Raw genomic sequence first — 17,299 nt, 5'->3', positions numbered from 1 at the left:
CACCTGGGAAAGGGGCTAAAGAATGCAATGAGTTGCATTGTGGGTAATGTAGGTTTTGACGAGGAGGAAGTGGAATAACAAAGACGATATTTTTGTGCAAACCAAATCGGTAGAGTGCTCCTTTTAATATTTTAAAGCCCCGAGCAAAAGATCCAATCCACAATATAATCTGTTTACATTCCAAAAACAAAGTGACGGCAATCATAAGTAGAAGTACACCAGTTCGGCTAAATATGGAGGGTTGAAACTCACCGGCGTGCCGAGTAATCTTCTGCCATCATGGTCGATTATTTTTTTTTTTTTTCAGGATGGTTGCATGTGATGTTTAACTTGTACCGACCCTTTAAATTTTTTTTTTTTTAAATAAAAAAAGGGGGGGGGGGGGGGTACATCAACCTTTATAACCACCAGTCGAATGTGCATGAAGAACTCTGTTTTTAAAAAAAAAGAAGTGTTTTTATGACTGTTTTTTGTGTTTATTTATGTATATATCTGTGCTGTGGTTGTTTAAGAAGTCCAGGCCAATCAGCTGCAACAACAACAACAACAACAACCAGCGGCGGCGTTCGGGAAACGCTCGTGATGAGTCGGCAGTCACAACTGGAAGTGCAAAAAAATCTCAATTTGCTCCTGTTTAAAAAAAAGAAAAAAGTTTTGTTTTTTTGTGCTTTAATGGAAGTAGTATTTTTTTTTTGTTGAATGTTGTTGTTTATGCAGCCTTTGTTTTTCTTAGTTTTCATACAAAGTTTGTGATGTTGAATCCGTTTTGTAAATACAGTATATTCTTAACTACACGTGCCGTGTTTGTATGTTTCCAGACAGCGAGGTCGCCACACATCGAACCGGGTCGGAGAGAGTTTATTCTGATCCGTCACATCTGATTGGCTGTCGGCGACAAATATTTATTAGAAACGACGGGCGGTAGCTGCCGCAAAACCACCAGTGCATTAATTCTTCTTTTGAGTTCACATAAACCTTGCAAAGATTCAAAGAAATTATGACAAAGGAGTCGCCCGAAACGGCGTTTAATCGGGAGCGCGAGCTTCCTGCAGCTTTCCAAAAGACGTGATTTATTTTACACGAGTCGTTTTTTGGACCTTCACGTTGATTTGAGGGAGAAACATCATCTCCGGCATGGAAATGTTAATCAAAAGCTCACTTGTAAACAAACGGACGTGCGGGAGCTCAGCTGACGAAGTTTCCCCAGATAAGAGATCCCCGCTGCAGATTGGAAAATGATAATTCCAGCTGGCTTTTTTTTTTCTTTCTTTCTTTTCTTCCTGTGTTTACTTTCAGTCTGACTGAAGACAAATGTTTAAAATGATTCGTATAAAAAAAAAATGCTGCTGGGAGCTCGTGCTTTTCGTCCCGACGCGACTCGTCGTTTTCCCCCCAAATCTCTACGCACGAGCCACATTCCAACAGATCAATAAGAAATACACCAGTTCGAAAATAAATTAGATTTATCCTTTTAAACACTTGCAAAGCAGATGTTGTACAAATATTCGACCTCCATTTTTAGTCGTCTTCTCCGCTGCCTTCGTGAGCTACTTTTTTTTTTTTTTTTAGGTGCATTTGTGCGATCGGTGAGCTCGACCGTGAATTATCGCCCTTATTTACATTTTACAACAAAGAGACAAAAGCGGGGAAAACGCCTTTTTATGACCAATCAAACACTTCACTGAAGTAGAATTTGTGGCCGAGCTGTTTCCAATTGTTTTTAATCCCTTCCGGTAACAAAACGCGGCGCTCGGCTCCGGCCGCCGGAGGCACGGCGTTAAAAAAATGTGGCTTTTTTTTTTTTTTTTTTTTTTTTTTTTTTTTTCAAACGAGCCCAAAAACGTATCGTTTTACAGTCTTTCACAAGCGTGCGCTTCATTTGCTGATCCGGAGGAAGTCTCGGGCCTTTTCGCTCCCTCAGGTTTTACCCTCCGATAAATTCTCCGCCGTTCCCTCCGCGTCCGTCGTGGCCTCGAACGCCTCGCCGACCAGCTGCGTCCGCCGCAGCGCGTCGGGCGCCGAGAAGCCCTCCGCCGCCTCCGCCGCGTGTCCGAGGCTCCGGTCGGACGCCGCCGCCGCCGCCTCCTCCGTCGCCGCCGCGTCGCTCGACTCGATCACCACCCGCACGATGCAGCCGGGGGCGAGGACCGCCGACGGGTCCGGCCGCCCGGCGACGTCCGCCTCCTCCGGGACGTAGCCCGGCCCGTCGGCGGCCGGCGAGCCCTCCGCCGCTTTGGTCGCTTCGTTGTCCGACGGGCTCCCGTCCACGTCCTGCACGATGACGTTCCTCAGCTTCCGCTGCCGCGGGTTGTAGTTCTCGGTGCGCTTGTGGATTTGAACGTGACGTCGCAGGTGGGCCTGGAGGAGGGAAACGGGACGGGTGTGGATACAAAACACGGGTTGGTGTTCGACTCGAGCAGAAACAGCCAATAAGACACATTTTTATTTATTTATTTTTATTATTAATGACAAATTGTTTGGGCAAATTTGTGAGAAAATGATAAACAGCTCCTCATAGCTTCTCTTTTTTTTTGGTGTTTTGTAGAGAGAAATGTAATATTCTTTTGTTTTGGGCCCGTCGGATTTACAAAACAAGACTCCGTTTCCACCTGGAATTAACAACCCGTCCTGACGAGAGCCGATCACAAGTGTCAACTCGAGACGCGTCTTAATGCCAGGTCCCCGGGGAGCAGGACCCAAAACTTGGAACATTATTTTAGGAGGCAATCCCTCCTTTAGGAGGCCGGGAGGGGCGCGGGTTCGAGTCCAAGCTGGGGGGCGTGAACCAGTGGAAGTGTCCTGGGGAAGTGCGAGGTCAGTAAGACTCAAACCGTCCTCTTCTACTTCAGCTTTCTTTACAAAAAAAAAAAAAAAGTTTTGATTTTGGACGGCTTGATCAGGAAAAATAAGATACTGGAAGATTCTGACTTCAGAAAATATTCCAAGCTTTTAAATTTTCTCTTTTTTTGTGTGTGTGTGTGTGTTTTTATATATCAACCAAGCAAACAACCGGCAGACCGCTGCTACTGGTTTTGACCGGGTCACGCGCGGGTCGTACGTGTTCTGTTGTTATTGTTGCTGTTAAAACTAAAACCCTCACGTGTCTGAAACAATTCAGAGTCGGATCAGGCCGACATTCATCCGCACCGGGTTTCAGGAAACTGTAAAAGTTCGAACCGACCTGTCGAGTGAACTTGTAGCCGCAGTCGACGCACTCGAACTTCCTCATTCCTTTATGGCGACGCAGGTGGACACGAAGCTGCTCCCTCGCTGGGGAAGCAAACAGAAAAGTCTTTCTTCACGGGCGTTTTCTTTTTTTTTGATCTCTCAAAGACACAAAGCACGGGGTAAAAATAAGTCCGCTGGTGTTTATGCTGGATCTGACCTTTGAATGTTTTGCCACATATGTGGCAGCAGTGCGGACGGCCCTCCTCGTGCTTGCTGGCCTTGTGGCGGACGAGGGCGCCTTTCTCCGTGAAGCGCTGCTCGCAGACGTCGCAGCTGAAGGGACGCTCGCCGGTGTGCGTCCGGTGGTGTTTGTCCAGACTGGCTGAGAGATGCAGAAACACAAGGTCGCGGTGACGGAAAGCAAGTGTTGGTCAGAAAAGGTGATGAATTCGGTTCCGAAGCAGTAACGAGCGTCTTTATTTCTGAGTTCCAGGTGGATTTATGGATGTTTATTTGCGATGGAAACTTGAAGGTAATGACATATTTGGAAAGTGTAAGTCACAGTGAATCTAAAAATTAAAAAAAAAAAAGAAGATGTGTATGACGTGCGCTCAGATTTGACTTGGCTTGGACGAGCAGGCCGTCGCCTCTCGCAGTGACTTGGCCTCCTGCAGAAGGAAGCCGGCGAGCCGTTTACCTTGAGTCCTGAAGGTTTTTCCGCACAGGTGACACTGGTAAGGTCTCTCGCCGCTGTGGATACGCAGATGCATGTTGAGGTTGTTCTTCTGGGAGAAGGCGTGGCCGCACAAGGTGCATACGAAGGGGCGCTCGTTTCTGAGGCAGAGCGAAAAACAAACTCGCGTCACGGTGACCGTTTTTAACGAAACGGTATTTGAAAGGCGTCTTTTCAACAATTATCAGGTCCTTCTAGTCTGAAACACGGGCAAAGTACGTCCTCAAAGGAAAACAAAATAACCCCCCCCCCCCCCCAAAAAAAAAAAAAATCAAAAACAGGCAGGAATATGTTCATACATATTTGCGGTGAAATACAATTAGTCTGTGCTGCTATTTAAACTAGAGTCCAACAGAGGGCGCTGTTCACCTTTTAAATTGAACTAAAATGAACTAGTGAGGCTAGTTTGGATGAATACTAAATTAAACGAAAACAAAATACCAAAACCGAACTTCTAAATATTTTGTCATCACAAAGAAAGTATCACGATGTTCAAGGAACACAAAAACACGTTCATTATAAAACAATTTTTTTTTTTTCCTCATTTACTGATGCGGGCATGTACTCTCATGGTAGATATAAAATATTTATTATTGTAAAACTAATCTGCCTCGAGTCCATATCTATCAGTGACCTCTGCATGACCTCTGACAAGATGTAGGCTAACTTAAAAGTTTTGAATTGTTTTATGCGAGTCATATTTTCATTTTAAGCTTATGAAGGTAGTTATGTGTCTTTATCAAGCAAGCACAAAAAAAAACAAAAGAAAAAACTGTTTTGAGAGCAAATTTCTCGCACTTCAATCAAAAGTCAAGTGTGTCAGTAAAAATCTATGAATTGAGAATACAAATTATTTGGTTTGCAAACAAATTTGCTTTCATGGATTTTTCTTAGTTTTGGTCACAGAATTCAGAATTTTGCTCATTTTGTTGGGTTTGATTTTGCTCCACGCAGCAGAGGAAACCAGATTGACACATAGAGCTGTAAAAAACAAAAAAAATAAGTCAACATTTTCTACGAAAAAGTTCAAATTCCCGCTGTGAAGGAATCTGTCACGTCTACCAAATTAATTCAGTTTAATTCAGCTCTATAAGTTTTAATGGTTTAATTAACATTTGATTTAAGTCGGGATGGCCCACTGGAAAAAAAAAAAAAAAAAAAAAAAAAGTTGCCCTCTTCATCTGCAGTCTGATTAAAATTAAATAATGAAAAAAAAAACAACAACAACAGAAAACACGCCCCTCTACCTGTGAATAGCTTTGATGTGCATCTGCAGGCCGTTTCGACTCGACGCCCGATGGCCGCACTCCTCACACACGAACGGCTTCTCGCCTCGATGTTTGGCCGCTTCGTGCACCCGCAGCTCCGTCCGGGTCAGGAAGGTTTTGGGGCACTGCGGACACTTAAAAGACGAAACGTCGGTTTTAGTTTTTTTTTTTTTGTTTACAAAAATTTGAAGCTACAATCTGATATATTGGAAGTTTAATCCGCCGTAGAGACTTACTGCGTGCGGTTTGGGATAACCGTGGGCCTTCATCATGTGAATTGTCAGGTTCTTCTTGTACATAAACTGTTCAGGACAAGTTGAACACTGAGGAAAAAAAAAAAAAAAAAAAGACCTCGTGAGTTGAAAATGTAAACATGTTTTTGAAAACAATTCTTTTCTTTTCCGGTTTAAGGCCGTACCTTGTGGGGCATCTCTCCCGTGTGGGAGACGACATGCAAACGCAGCTCTTCTTTGGCGTTAAACGTCGAGGAGCACGTCGTGCAGGTGTAGCTCTGGGAAAAAAAATTAAAATCAAATAAAACACGGATGTTTCTTCATCATCTTAAAGAGATCGGTACTCTTCCTCTCTCACCAGCACTTTGGAGCAGTCTCTGATCTCGTGGATTAAAAGATTCTCCTTCCTGAAGTACCTCTTCTCACATTTCAGGCAACCGAAGGGCCGCTCGCCCGTATGACGCCTGCGGGGGGGGAAAAAAAAAAAACATCAGCGACTGATCTTTTAACAGAAAATTCCTTGAAAAGCTGGCGAGTCTTTGTACCTGTTGTGGACCTTCAGGTAGTATTTGCTCTTGAAGGACTTGTCGCAGATGGGACACTGAACCGAGTCCTTCCTGGAGTCTTCCTCGCCGGCTTCGCCGTTCTTGTTCTTGTTTGTTTTGTTCTGGGCTTTTCGCTTCTGCGCCGTCGACGTGGACGCGCCCGAGGACGCGGGCTCGGCGACGGGGACGTACTCTTCGTCCGTGTCTTCGGGGAGTCCCTCAAAGTCGTCATCGTCCAATTCCTCGTCTGCGGCCGCCCGGCTAACTTTGCCGTCGTTCATGTCGATCTGCAGCTCCGTCGCCTGCGAAACGAAAACAAAAACACAGACACGAGTGCGATAATGACCACCGGATTCATCTTTAAAAACGCAATCCCAAGAAAAACCGAAGCGTCCGGGCTAACTTTTTCAGGCTTACGTTCATGTTTTCTGCTTCCGTTTCACCACCCGGATGTTCTACGTTTCGGTTCTCCACAACAACATCGCCGCCGTCTTTCTCCGTGGGGATATTCGGCGCCCTCTTGCTGTCGGTTGTGGGACTCTCGTCAACTGTCACCAGTCTCTTGGGGCCCTTCACGACCCGACCTGAGCGCGTGGTGGTCCTGGTGGTCCTGGTGGTCCTGGTGGTCGTGGCGGCGGCGGCTGTAATTAAACTACCTCTCGCAGCATCGAAGCCGGACTCCTCTTTTGCGGCGCCCGTACACAAGTTATCCTCTTTGACTGCGGTTGCGTCCGACTTTTTCGGTCGGCCTCTTTTGCGCTTGAAAGGCGCCGGTTCCACCGAGGCGTCCCTGAACCGCTGGCAGAGCGCGAGCGCCTCCGGCACGCTCAGGCTGGTCGCCGCCTGCTGCACCTGCTCCAGGTTGTCGGGATCCAGCTTCAGCTCTCCGGTGTAGACGAAGTTGAGGAGCAACTCCAGGCCGTCGTTGGGGCAGCCCTGCAGGCAGAACTCCATGCAGGTCGCCGTGGGCATGTTGGGCTGCTGGAAGAGTTCGCTGAAGCACGCGAGGATGTTGCGATGCGCCAGGTAGACCGCGCCGTCCCCCACGTTCAGCATCGCGTCGCAGAACTTGCCTACCGCCCTCTGCTGGTTGAGGGAGGACAGGACACGCTGGGCGTGGTTAGCTGCGGACATCCCGCCGACTTCTTTCCAGGCTGCAAGAGACACACAGGCAGACAGACATCACACTGTCATTGCGGTGGTGATTTGTATAATAAATAAATATCAAAATCAAAGCTCAAATTCAAACGGCCGCTGAGGCACCAAGGCACCGCTCTTAAGCAGCCCAGCGCCTTCAAAATAAAAGCATGAACAATTAGTCAAATTAATTAAAGTGGTGATATTAATGATCTAGTCAACAAATTCATCTATATTATTAACAGCAACAAAATGAATAGATATATGGTTTTAATTAGTAAATGCCACTATTAGCTCCAATACTAAAATTAATAGCTCCAACAGTCATTATTGTAATTAACAATATAGTAAGAGCTTACTTATTTAGGCTGGTAGAAACATCAAGAGTGCTGCTGAGATCAAAAACACATTTGCACTTACGAAGGTGTCACATCAAGGGAAATACCGACATTAAAATAATATAATAATTTTGAAAAAACAGTGAAAAAATAGGTGTTAAACTACATTTTATAATGTAAAAATGACACTCAGGATTTAGAAGAAACCGGTGATGTGTTTCTGAAGAATAATTGGAAAGTCTGGATTCAACAATAAATGATGTTTTCTGTATAAAATATTGATGAATGCCAATAAGGATTTCCAAGTAACACATTTTTAAGACAGTATCGGCCTGAGTGGAGCTAAAACAACTGAAACTTTTCTCATTCATATTTCATTACGAAACACTAAACATTTCATGCTTCCAGCTTCTCAAAAGTGATTATTACCCGCTTTTCTTTTTTTAATAATTAATGTTTCTCGTTAGTTATTTAGAGGTTTGGACCTTTGGTTGGCACAAAAACACACAGTGTGAAGGTGCAGCTTTGAGTTCAGGCTGAGGAATTTTTTTTCCAAATTATCCAAAAGAAAATAATAAGCAGATTAATCCATAATTAAAACGGTGAATCATTCTTTACAGCCTTGATTAAAACACTTAATCCTACCAGCTACAGCAGCAAAAAAGATGCCTGCACGTGAATGCATTAGAAATAATAATCAGATATAATATCTCTTACAATGGCAGGGGCCATTTTTCTGCAGTGCTTTTTCATTTTTCAATGATTTTAATCATATTTGCATATTTGTTCCTCAAGCAGTAGTTTTAAAAGCAGGACTTTAAAAAAAAAAAAAAAAAAAAAAAAAAAAATTATGTGTAATGAAGTTTACATGCAGAATAAATTTGAGTACTTTCACTTAAGCAAACTTAATATTCCCTGCTCATTTCGCAGGATGACGCACGAAGCTACAGATCCTATTTATAGTGTTGATTTGAAAGAGTTTGAACACGTGTTCAATAGAAGCGATTTCGACATCACTTCAAATAAATTAACCCCCATTATTTGTACTTGATTTGCATTTGTTGCGATGATAATTACATTATTAACACTTCTAAATATATATATATATATATATATATAAAAAGAAATAAAGCCTCAATACGTTCTATGTATATTTACATTATAATTATATTATTTGATATACGCACCTCGACGTTTATTTCCTAGCACGTATCTTTAAAGACGCTCCCTTAGCGCGGTGCGCTCCAGACAGCCGCATCCGAAGACCCGCAATCCGCACCGCCGGTGAAAAGTCCTCATTTACCCGCGTGTCCCTCGATAAGCTGCACCGGATCCGGGGCGTAATGTCGGTAGGTTTGTAAAACAGCAAAGCACTTAGCTCCGTGCACCTTGTTTTCGTTTCTCTTAGGCCCCTAAAAAAAAAAAAAAAAAAAAAAAAAAAAAAAAATCTGCAACTCGGAAGAGGAAGTGACGTTGTTTACGCGACCGAACTCCGGGAAAGTTTTTTTTTTGTGTGTGTGTGTGTGTGTGTCTCGTCCGATATTAAATCTTACAATCGCACACAACAACAACAAAAAAATGTAAAAGAAGAATTTAGTATTTGTAGCTACATTACTTTTACAGGTTTGTTTGTTTTTGTTTTTTTCAGCATTATCATAAATCTAAAACAAATACACGTGAATTTGTTAAACGCTTCCTCGTGTATAACAACACTCCGGGAAACGTTTTGGTCGACCATCTCAGACGCGACGTCTGTTTTGCGGCGCACACATGTCAGCTAGCACCAACAACTGTCCCGCTCCTCGGACTCTGTAAATTATATTTAAAAAACAACAACAACCGTATCCACTTAGTAAAAAAAAACGTTAAGCGGGTGACCTTTTTTACAGCCCGGCTTTTTTGTTTTTTTTGTTTTTGTTTTGGACGTTTTCTCTTTCTGGCTGCAATAAGGTTAGCTCGCAGCTAATGCTAACAAACGATAACGGTTAACCGTTATAACTTCAAGTCAAGTTTTAGGATTCGTGTTGTTGTTGTTTTTTTTGTTTTTTTTTATTGTTTGACTCTTTAGAAGGTAAAATTATTTATTACTCACGTGTTTGGGAAATATATAGGTAGCTCGTTTTACGTCTTATCGTGTATAGCGTAGCTTCCTCCTGCTAAGCTACGTATTATTATTATTATTAATATAAATCTGTATATTTAGTAAATGTTGTATTATTTGTTTTTAAGCTCATTCTGATGTTTACGTCCTCTCCTCCTCAGGCTCCTCCCTCTTCATCAGGCCCCTCCCTCTTGCCCAGGCTCCTCCCCCCTCCTCAGGCTCCTCCCTCTTATGTGTCCCAGATGACTTGTCGCTGATCCCGGGACCATGAAGGTGAGCAAACACAGCCAGGTGAAAGGCAAATCTCACAAGTGGAAGGACGTGAGGGGCAAACGGTGCCGTCCTCCCGTCGCCGCTCCCTCCGACTCCTCCTCCTCTTCCTCCTCCTCCTCTTCCTCCTCCTCCTCCTCCGGTCCCGTCGTGGCCGAGATGGCGAAGGAGCACCGGGCGGCGGCGAAGAAGAAGAAACCCTCCGTGAAGAGGCTGAAAAGCAAAGCCAAACCCGTCGTGCGCCCGAAGGCCGTCCCGCCCGAGTCCGGGTGTAAAAAAACGCACGCCCGGTCCAACGGGGGTTCGACGTTCGCCCCGGACGCGGAGGAGTCGGAGGAGGTGCGGGACTGGAGGGAGTACTCCCGGGCGTTCCACGGGAACGGCGTGGAGGCCGACGCGGACGTCGTCCCGCCGGGCCGGCTGGACGGGGACGCCCTGCATCGGTGCGCCCAGAGGGACGATCGACAGAACCGCGCCGTGCTCGTCATGCAGATGGATCAGGTAACGCTCCGGGAGTCGTCCCGACGGACGCCGGTCTCTACCTTTTCTACGACTAATCACGTCCGTCCCCCGTCCGTCCCGTCCCCCTTCCCCGCAGACCCTGTGTTTCCGAGGGAAGTGCTTCTTGACGTGTCTGTACGGCCGCGTGGAGGTGATGGGGTTCACCATCGAAGAGGGCCAGCAGTCGTACCCGCTCTTCTCCCCGGCGTCCCACTGTCCTCTGACCGTCAGGGCCTTGGAGAGCGCCGACAGCAGCAGGAATGACCGAACGGAGGCGTCGCACATCCTCCAGAAGTATCTGCCGTCAGGTGAGCGCCGAAAAGATTTTTTTTAAAGATCCCGCTGAGATGCATCTTTCTGTCATTTTAAAACTCCCTCTGGATGTGATTTTTGTTGTTGTTGTTGCAGCATCACGTAAGAAGTTGCTAAAGAAGGTGTCGTCCAACTCCTCCGTCATCCTGCTGGAAGCCATGGAGACGCCTCTGACGCGCTTCCTGTCCAGCTTCGCCGACCTCGGCGAGCTGTTCAGCCCTCCCGTGGTACGGTGGCCGACGTCTCTCGCGGTCGGGTACGGTCGAGGTTTTTGCTGTATGTTTGAAAAGTCCCGAGTCAGCTCTTTTTTTTTTTTTTTTCTTATCTTTCATGTTCGTAGAGCGAACTCATGTCGGCCGTTCTCGACACGCCGCTCAACGGTTTGGGGATGATTCCTCTGGCGAGCGCCGTCGAGGGCCTGAAAACGTCGGCGAGCTGCAGAGACGCCCTCAACGCGGTGGTCAGCGCCTGCAAAGGTACGACGCGCGTCTCTTTACGTAAACGTGACTTTTACATGTGTGTGGCGGGGGGGGGGGGGGGGAGGTTGTCTGTACGAAACAAGAACAAACTGGACAAATGATGCTTTAATTATGTTTTATTATGTTTTCGTTGTCTCGTCACGGGGGGACAATAAAGGTCCAAGAAAGACTCGTTCTGGGCTCAGTTTATCGCTCCGTCTGCCGTCTCTCCGACCCAACAAAAAAAAAAAAGAAGATAAAAATGCGTTTAATAAAACTTATTAAAACGCTCGTTAGATGTCAGATGGGGCCAATTAAAATAAAATTGATTAAAAAAAAAAGCGTGTTTGAGTGAATCATCAGAGCAGAACTTAACAGGCAGTTGTGTGTTTACGTGTATGTTTATCGTCTTGTAAACAAACGCACATTCTTATCGGAGACGTGTGTTCGGTCGACAGGAGACATGGACAGTTGTGCCGTCATCCTCGTTTGCGGGACCAAGAATGTGGGCAAGTCGACATTTATCCGCATCCTCGTCAACACGTTACTGAATCAGTAAGTTCTCACGAGGCCGACGACGCGGCTTTCGTAAGAAATGTAGATTTTTATTGACCGTCCGTCAAAGTTGTTGTTTTTTTTTTTTTTTCCCGATCCAGTTTTCTGTTCGCTGACGTAGAACGTTTCCGTGGCGACCATCACCGTTAATCTGAGTCGTCTGTTTGACTGATTTTGATTTATTTATTTATTTTATTTTATTTTTTTTCTTGCAGCACCGCCAGCGTCGACTATTTGGAGGGCGACCTCGGTCAGACGGAGTTCACGCCGGCCGGCTGTCTGTGTCTGTCGACGGTCAGAGAGCCGCTCCTGGGTACGTTTCCGTCCTTCGTTTGGAATTTTGTTTTGTTTTGTTTGGTTTTTTTGGGTCAAATTGCGAATTCACTCTTTTTCGCATACGACGCCGCGTTCATCACACAACGTTGACGGCGTCCTCGCAGTTTACCCACAGCGGCCTTTTAAAAAGACTCGCAGTGGAACGCCGTATCTTTTGTTTTGTTCAAATTACGTATACAAATCAAAAGTGGAGGAAATTTATGCCGGAAAACTTTTCCCAAAAAGTTCAGCACGACTTTATATCTTTACACGGACTCGTTGGTTTTCGCAGCGATGAAACAAAAATTGGATTTAGCATGTAAATTATTGAGCTTTAGACTTTGGACGCAGCTAAACAAGCTACTTTATTAATCTATTTATTTTGTTACCGACATGAGGCTAGTTTTGACTTCTCAATTAAGGAGTTTTGAGCATATTTGCCAAAAACTGTTTGAACTGTTCCTTTAACGTGTATCTAAAACACGAGGAAGGATCAGTACACTTATATTACGTTTTTTTTTATTATTTTTTTTTATTTCAGGTCCTCCTTTCACACACCAGAACACCCCGGAGCACATGATCTACTACGGCCAGTCGTCCTGCGAGTCCGACCTGGACCGCTACCTGGAATCTCTCAAGTCCCTGTGGCGCCGACGCTCCCAGAACCGAGAGACCCCCGTCGTCATCAACACCATGGGCTGGGTCAAAGGTCAGCTCCGGCTGCTACCCCGTCTGCGAGGGAGCTTTTTTCCCTCCTCCCCCCCGCCCAGATTTCACTGTTCTGACCCCGTGTGTGTCCGTCGATGCCGTCTCACGCAGGATTCGGGTTCCAGCTGCTGGTGGACATGGTCCGCTTCTTCCCCGTGACCCACGTGGTCCAGCTCAGTCACGGCGCCGCCGCCCAGTGTCCCGCCCTCACGCCGGAGTTTCTGAGGACGGCGCACGGCTGCCAGACGCGCCCGCCCGCCCAGACCGCTCTGGACGAGTTCACGGAGAGCCACGGCCCCCCCAGGAGCTACTCGCACCTCGGCGTGCAGTCGGAGTTCGAAGGAGTGGCGCGTCAGGGGACAGCGTGAGTTCACCGCTATCGGCCGCCGAGTCGGCGCTTTTTTTTTTTCTTTTCTTTTTAAAAAAAAAAAAATTCACCGGCGTCATTTGGTATCGTTGTGTTCGACAGGAAACACCAGCGCACCAACGAGCACCGCGAGCTGTCTCTGCTGGCCTACCTGAGTCAGCTGCAGTCTCCGGACCCCGGACCGGTCAGACCTCTGCACAGCCTCACCCCGTACCAGGTACACGAGCAGCGCTGCTGTAATGAGCTCAGACAGGAGTTCTCTATTTTTTTAATTTTTTTTTTTAAATTTTGTATAATCCTCCTCGTTAACAACTGAACTACTTCCCCAAACATGACCTCACCGTGTTTATACGGTTCCCCAAATCAATGAAACGGAACAATCACAAAATAAATCCCAACAAAAATACATCTCATCTTACGTTGGAATCCATTTCATGGCTGTGAATCACCAACGTTTTGAATAGCAGCACAAATTCGATTGAATATTTTTTTTTTCAGTATTGCTTTTTTTTATTTTTATTTTTTATTTAATGACACTTTAGAAGACATGACGATAACGTGTTTCTGCCCCACATTTAAAGAAATACTGCCTCATTTTAGGGGAAGGAGGAGGGGGGGGTGCTTTCTTGGTGAGTTAGGAGAGGATATAAAAGAGGGGAGTCGAGTCTGTTTCCTAAATATAAAACTGGAGCCTGCAGGAGCTCAGCTCCCGTAAAACCTCCCACTAAGTCTTTTTTTTTTGGACGTTTTGTTTCGTGTCGGCATGGAAACATAACGCTTCTCCCGCTCGGACCCGCAGGTGCCTCACGCCGCCGTGGCTCTCGGCACGGTCCACTGCGAGGTGGCGCCCACGCACACGTTCTACGCCGCCAACGGCGGCCTGGTGGGCCTCTGCTGCCTGGCGGAGAAAGTGGCCAGCAGGGGGGGTCCGGTGCTGCTGGCCCAGCCGCCCATCTGCCCCTGCGTGGGATTCGGTACGTGTACCGACCCGCCGCTTTTTGTTTTTGTGTCCACTTCTGTGAAAATAATTTAATTTTTTTTTTTTTTTTTTAAAAAACGATAACTTGTGAAAACCCAAATACGTTGAAAAAATATTGATGCGGAAAAGTCGTCTCAAACTGAGGAGCACATTTGATGATGTTCAAAAGACTGAAATGATTATTGTGTAAAAAAAAAAAAAAAAAAGGAAATAGTCCAGAGGTAATATTATTATATAGTATTAAAACAGTCATGCATAAACAACATTTTTTTTCCCATAGTTATTCACAAACAAATACATATACATTAGTATATAAAAGTACAATATTAATTTTTTTTTAAATCCAGGTAAATTTATGTGTAACCGGAGATCAGGGAGGAAAACGTCCCTGAAAACACTTTTAAACACTTCTTTTTTAATTTTTTTTATTTTTATGATTTCTGCCTTCAAAGCTTAAATAATGAGACAAATCACTGTGTATAAAACGCTCCCAGATTTAAGACACCTTTTCCACACAGTTGTTACAGACGTGCGATGTGCGCGATAATCGCTCGGCTATTGGGTCAAAGATATATCCTTTATGTTTTTTTCTTCTTATATTTCTGACAACGTGGCGGGTTGTAAAGTCAGCACAGTGTTTGATAACAAATTTGCTGTGCTTTCACAAATGGATTCAGACTCAACGATAATGTCGCACAGAGAAACTGTGATCATTATTTACCTGAAAACAGGACTTTAAAAAGATCAGTTCAGACGGTAGTTAAAGATGTTACTTTGCAGCTGTTTGATCTGTCCGGTCACAGATTTGTTACCCACGGTCACCGCAAAGGTCCAGTTCTGCTCTTTTCTTCTATATTTATTTATTTATTCAGTAATAGGTTTGTGATTTAGTCGGCAATTTCTCCGGCCAACACTTTGCCGCGCGGACGAGCTTCCCTGGAAAAGTTGCGTCGATGCGAATTTCGTTTCGTCCGTTCGGCCTCCTGAAGTTTTCGAGCCTCTCGTCGTTTCTGACCGGCGCGTATGTCCCGTGTGAACGTCCCCGCAGGTGTCCTCCGAGGTATCGACGCGGCTCGGGGTCTGTACTTCCTGCTGACGCCCGTCGACCCCTCCGTCCTCCGCAAGGTCAACTGCCTCCTGCTGGGAGCGATCTCGTTGCCTCCGTGCATCGTCACGACGCAGGTCAGACGCGACGTTGCCGCCGACGTGCTTCGCAACATCCGTCCGCAGCTCTTTTATCTTTTTTTTTTTTTTTTCCTTTCTTTGTGTCTCACGGGTTGTGTTTTGTCTTTCGCTTCAGTCCGGCTTCGAAGGGGAGATGCCGTACGTCACCACGGACTACAGTTTTGACGTCACCGGCGCCGGAAAGCTGCGGGTCTTCAAGGGACTGATGAGGCCCGGTCAGACGGGGACGCAGTGACATTTGTTTTTCCAAAACGCGGCGTCGGTTTTGTCGCCCTTTTTTTTTTTGCATTTCCTCGGCCCGGCGTCTCGCCGGAAAACCAGGCAGGACTGGGAGGAGGACAGTTTTTTTTTTTTTTTATTCTTAATTCACAATTCAGACTCTTGCAGGCGGAGCTGGCCGACTCCCTCTCACCGGACTCTCGAGTGTTCTCGCCGTGTCCTCCTCGTGCGTCCATTAGGTGGCGCCGTGAAGGAGTTTTCTGTGGGTTTTTTTCCGACACATTGGACGGAAACATAAAAACAATACTCAGTAGTTGAAGCTCTTGTTTGACGTCATTCCACAAACTAAACACCTGCCAGATATTAAACGGACAAACAACTTTTGTTCGGACTTAGATTTGTGTCTCTGGTGCTTGTTTTAACTGATATTCAACATCATGTTGTCACGTATTCATGCAGATTTCAATCAGGCAACGGCTGTTAAACTAATCTTATCACAGCAGGCGGTACGGTCCCCGAATCAGACTAGTTTGTACATTTTTTTTCGACGGTAATATTAAGGGATTAAATGTCCACTGCCAACATTGTTTACGCTTTCAGTCGACAGCACAGTGAAGAAAGACGGTGGATGTACAAAAGAAAAAATACCTATTTTGTCAGTATTGTGTTCATAAGCCGGTAAAAAGTTGTCTCCACTTTTCTTGTTTTCGTTAAAAGGGCACAAATGTGTGACCGCACTTAAAAGGTCATTCAATAGGTTTTGTTTACAATTTGTGGGATATAAAGGATAAAAAATAAATAAAAAAATAAAGATGTTGTTTCTAGGTCCTAACATTTGTGTCCCCTAGGGGGCAGCAGACGCTTCTGGTGTGATTTATTTTATTTTTTTTGCTTTGAACAGCAGCAGACGATCACTTGCAAAAAGTCTCAAAGGCAAGAAAGCTGCAATAAAAAAAATTAAAAAAAAAAAACTGGTCAGGACACCCGTCTGTAATCCTGAACAACTAATTGAAGAAACGAGTGAACTCTCTGGAGTGACTGCAGAATGACCTTTTACGCGATCCGACCGGAGGACCTGAAGGAGGCCTCGGTCGTAAACAATTGTTAATTTGTTAAGCGGGCTGTTTTAACACCCCCTCTTTGCCCCCTCGCTCGTCTTTGTTCGCCGTGGCACGCTTCTTTATTGAGGGAGGAGCGTACAAACACAGCGCAGCCACATTTTGTCAGAGTCATTGTTTTGGCTTTGTCAGGTCAGATGTTTTCCCACAGGCCTCGTGAAAAAGCAGCGTAGAGGTGCCACGAGGCCGTCAATAACACATCTGTGAAACCTGTTCCAGTTCACAACAGTTTAGTTTGCTTCCCCCCTCCCCAAAAAAAAAAATTCTCAGTTGCCCAGATAATAAATTTATCATTTGGGGGTGGGGGGGCGGGTTTCTGACATTTGGCACATTTGTCAGTCAAGAAAACAATTTGCAGGTTAGCTGACTCGGGGAAATATTTGTTATTTGCAGCCTTAAGAGGACACATGGGCTATATTTGAAGTTTAAAGTTGTTTTATGTAGCAGAATCAATGGTTAAAGCTTGGAACATCAAACCAGATCAGATTTAAGTATTAAAGACATCTGCCAACAGTAAAAAAAAACATGCAGAAATCTTGGTTGTGCAGCTGTGAGCCTTGTGTTGGCAATAAAGCCATGAACTGTCTCACTCATGTAATATCTGCTCATCTGCTGCCTGCAAAAAAACTATTACTTGTAGTAAAGCTTATTTCTAAAGACGAGACGGATGTTAGTTAATTACTAGTTTTCAGCTTCCATGAAAAAAAAAAAAAGATCTCTGCAACACACGAACATACAAATAATCATTTACTGTGTGTAACGTGCATATTTAATATCATATTCCCCCCC

General features: G+C 45.3%; 2 protein-coding genes across 7 annotated transcripts; one reads left to right on the top strand and one right to left on the bottom strand.

Annotated features, from left to right (window-relative positions):
* Positions 1-1,268: 1,268 nt before the first annotated feature.
* zbtb48 (zinc finger and BTB domain containing 48) lies at positions 1,269-8,682 on the bottom strand. 4 transcript variants are annotated; one of them, XM_069710888.1, is made up of 11 exons: positions 8,610-8,682; positions 6,365-7,101; positions 5,948-6,249; positions 5,761-5,866; positions 5,588-5,680; positions 5,406-5,492; positions 5,149-5,303; positions 3,866-4,002; positions 3,386-3,550; positions 3,182-3,270; positions 1,269-2,358 (listed from the first exon to the last, which is right to left on the bottom strand). In XM_069710888.1, the coding sequence occupies exons 2-11, from the start codon at positions 7,079-7,081 to the stop codon at positions 1,918-1,920; spliced, it is 2,292 nt and encodes a 763-aa protein (XP_069566989.1). In that variant the 5' UTR covers positions 7,082-7,101; positions 8,610-8,682; the 3' UTR covers positions 1,269-1,917. The 4 variants fall into 4 exon arrangements, with proteins under 4 accessions (XP_069566989.1, XP_069566990.1, XP_069566991.1 ...); XM_069710889.1 differs by having other exon boundaries at positions 8,606-8,663; XM_069710890.1 differs by lacking the exon at positions 3,182-3,270.
* Positions 8,683-16,224, top strand: nol9 (nucleolar protein 9). Of its 3 annotated transcripts, none has more exons than XM_069710895.1 (13): positions 8,683-8,771; positions 9,685-10,294; positions 10,392-10,602; positions 10,703-10,833; positions 10,947-11,082; positions 11,523-11,619; positions 11,835-11,932; positions 12,476-12,643; positions 12,754-13,006; positions 13,112-13,226; positions 13,809-13,983; positions 15,037-15,170; positions 15,289-16,224. In XM_069710895.1, exons 2-13 carry the CDS (start codon positions 9,791-9,793, stop codon positions 15,406-15,408), a joined length of 2,142 nt encoding a protein of 713 aa, XP_069566996.1. In that variant the 5' UTR covers positions 8,683-8,771; positions 9,685-9,790; the 3' UTR covers positions 15,409-16,224. The 3 variants fall into 3 exon arrangements, with proteins under 3 accessions (XP_069566996.1, XP_069566994.1, XP_069566993.1); XM_069710893.1 differs by lacking the exon at positions 8,683-8,771 and adding an exon at positions 9,098-9,372; XM_069710892.1 differs by lacking the exon at positions 8,683-8,771 and adding an exon at positions 9,098-9,493.
* The last annotated feature ends 1,075 nt before the right edge of the window (positions 16,225-17,299 follow it).

This window comes from Brachyistius frenatus, unplaced genomic scaffold (genome assembly GCF_029030835.1).
Source record: "Brachyistius frenatus isolate BFR_SWC_R1_liver_20210118 unplaced genomic scaffold, ASM2903083v1 Contig_95, whole genome shotgun sequence".
In the NCBI taxonomy this organism is placed as follows: domain Eukaryota; kingdom Metazoa; phylum Chordata; class Actinopteri; family Embiotocidae; genus Brachyistius; species Brachyistius frenatus.
Note: the sequence above shows the minus strand (reverse complement) of the source record. Positions and strands in the feature narration are given on the sequence as shown.